This window comes from Muscardinus avellanarius, assembly GCF_963383645.1.
Source record: "Muscardinus avellanarius genome assembly, chromosome: 3".
Lineage (NCBI taxonomy): Eukaryota > Metazoa > Chordata > Mammalia > Rodentia > Gliridae > Muscardinus > Muscardinus avellanarius.
Genome location: NC_137788.1, coordinates 139,738,917 through 139,741,558, shown reverse-complemented (window position 1 = coordinate 139,741,558; position 2,642 = coordinate 139,738,917). Strand labels below are relative to the sequence as shown.

The window sequence follows — 2,642 nt, the reverse complement described above, 5'->3', positions numbered from 1 at the left end:
ATCACATTCTAAGGGGTCAGTGCATTTTGCAGTCTTTGCTGTACTGTCTAACTGCCCTTCAGCTGAATTTCAAAATAAACACCCTAGCTCATCAAAATATACATTTTCCATTTGATTTTTTAAATTAAAAATAATAATTAAAAAAGAAAACTTGAAGGAATTCACAATCAATTGCCTAACTGGTTTCGATGTCATGTACAGCATGTGGAGGTCAGGAAAGGCTAGCTGAAGCACACATGAAAGGGGACATTCCTCTTCAAGGCTTAGCTTTCTTCCAAACAGTGTAAAATACCCACAATTCCAAGTATGAAGGAACACAGACGATCTCCTTTGAAAACTCCACAGGACAGTAGAGGCGCCCAAGCTGTTCTTCATAGAGCAACAAGGCTTCCGTCAAATTGACGCAGTTCCCCTGTGTAAAATATTTCCCATCCTGTTTCAATACTTTCATTGAGAGGTCAAGAATCAGCCTGAGAAACTCCCATGTGGAATCTTCTTCTGGAGATGTGGAGATTGGAACAGCTGTCAAATCATTAATCACAGAATCAAACACTCTCCCTTCTTTGGCATACCTCTTCAGCACTGGAATACAGTCTTCTATTAGAACCTGATAGCAGTCTCCTTTAAGATTGTCTAAGACGTCACCACATGTTTTTCTCATGTATTTCTTACATCCATCAATCACCATTTGGTCAATCTCTACCATAGTGACCTTCTTTGGTTTCAGTTTGACTATCTCACATAATATGCCCCCGTCTCCACCTCCCAGAATTAGTACGTCTTTGCCGGTACAATCTTCTTTGCCACTGCCCATGATGGCCCGGGTATATGCCAGATCACTCTCTGCCAAATTAACATCCCCGCTAAGGATGAGAATATTTCCAAACTGCTTTGAGTGCAGAACTTTAATGTTTTGATAAGGCGAATCTTCATCATATGCCACTTCATCTATGTCATACTCAACCAGGCGTCCATCAGCAGTGGGCCAATATCTGTCGATGGCCCCTCCTCAAAGTATGGGTGGTAATCGCTTCACCCGCCCAGTACTGTCCTGACTCAATTCTTTCATTCTTTCTTCTACTTTGTTCAAAAGACTGTCGATCTCTTCTTTGCCCTGTGCATCACTGTCATAACTCTGAAGGTCCAGTAACACCAATCCATGCGGATAAATCCTCAAATTGGCAAAGCTGCCATTTTTGTTTGTGTATGTTGCTAAGTAGCCATGGTCCTGCCAGGTGTGCACTGACTCTGCCATCCCCTGCTCCTGGAAAATGGACTGGAGGCCTTTTAGAATGGTCTCGCCATTAGCTTTGGCGCCGAGCATGAAGTCGAGCGTGCTGTGCCGTGCTGCTGCCATAGTGCGGTGAGGCCCTGGGCGGACCCTGTTTTAAAATAAAGAAAAAAATAGGGGGTGAATTCATTTGAACCACCACCCCCATGCCATTCCTGAATGGCACGGGGTTGGAACTGTCATCTGTATTTCTATCTTTTTAATAAACTCATTTAAATTCTCTAAAAAAAAAAAAATAGGGCCGGGGGTGTGACTCAGAGGTAGAATGCCCCTGGGTTCCATTCTCAGTACCGCAACAAATGAGTAAAAATTTAAAAATTAAATACTCTCACTTCTTCTCTTAGGTGTGACTCTGCTGACCAGTAGGTTTCCCAATATTGGTGGAAATACCTGACCCAGGAGTGCAAATAAGGTGCTTAGTCTCACACTTTAGCTGGATTTTCCTTCCTTGCAACTCCCGACTCAATTTCAATGTTACAGATATGAAAGCCAGACATGATGGTACATGCCTGTAATCCCAGCATTTGGTACATTGAGACAAGAGGATGACAGGTTTAAGGCCAGGACCAGCAACTAAGAGAGGCTCTCAGCAACTTAGCAAAACCATGTTGCAAAATAAAAAATGAAAAGGGCTGGGGTAGGATGCCTCTGGATTCAATTCCCAGTATCTTGCCAGGCGTGGTGGCGCACGCTTGTAATCCCTGCGCTTGGGAGGCGGAGACAGGAGGATCGTGCAGGTTTGAAGCCAGCCATGCTGGCTTGAGAGACACTGTTTCCAAAAATAAAAAAGTATAAATAGGTCTGGGAGTGTAGCCCGGAGGTAGAAGGGCTTCCAGGAACCCCAGTATCACACACACAAAAAAAATCCCAGTATCACAAATGGAAGAAAAAGGGAAAGAGAGAAAAGAAAGAAAGAAGGAGAAAGGAGGAGGGGAGAGGAGAGGAGACCACAATGAAAGCAACACTGGAAGACCTTTACAAAATGGAGCCGGGAGGCCATTCAGTAAGCAAGATTTCTGCATGTCTGATCCTGCTGCCTAGAATATGAACATTAGTCACTTTAACCCAGTATCAAATAAATAAATACTGGGGCCCCCTGGCCCCGACCCTGAGCGGGTGGGCAGGCACTGGCGGGGCACCCCTAGGCGACCCCCTTTCCACCCAGAAGGACCCTGGAAAAAAGGAAAAGAAAAAAGGAAAATATCGGAGAGGGGTCAAGGAGGTGGCAGATGCCAGGATACTGGAGATGCAGACAAAACTTATCCAAATGAACTGGAACTATTGGAAAAATTCCCCGCTAAGGAGGACTGTTTGGACATCACCTGTAAGGAGAGAGACTTTAGCAGAGACC

General features: G+C 44.6%; 1 protein-coding gene across 1 annotated transcript; it reads right to left on the bottom strand.

Moving 5' to 3' along the window:
- Positions 1-256: 256 nt before the first annotated feature.
- Positions 257-1,366, bottom strand: LOC308260984 (spermine synthase-like; the record flags this gene model as incomplete). Its single annotated transcript, XM_080692676.1, is given in 2 exon segments — positions 257-1,009; positions 1,013-1,366. Coding segments are annotated over 2 exon segments (1,098 nt in total). The 5' UTR covers positions 1,358-1,366.
- Positions 1,367-2,642: the final 1,276 nt, after the last annotated feature.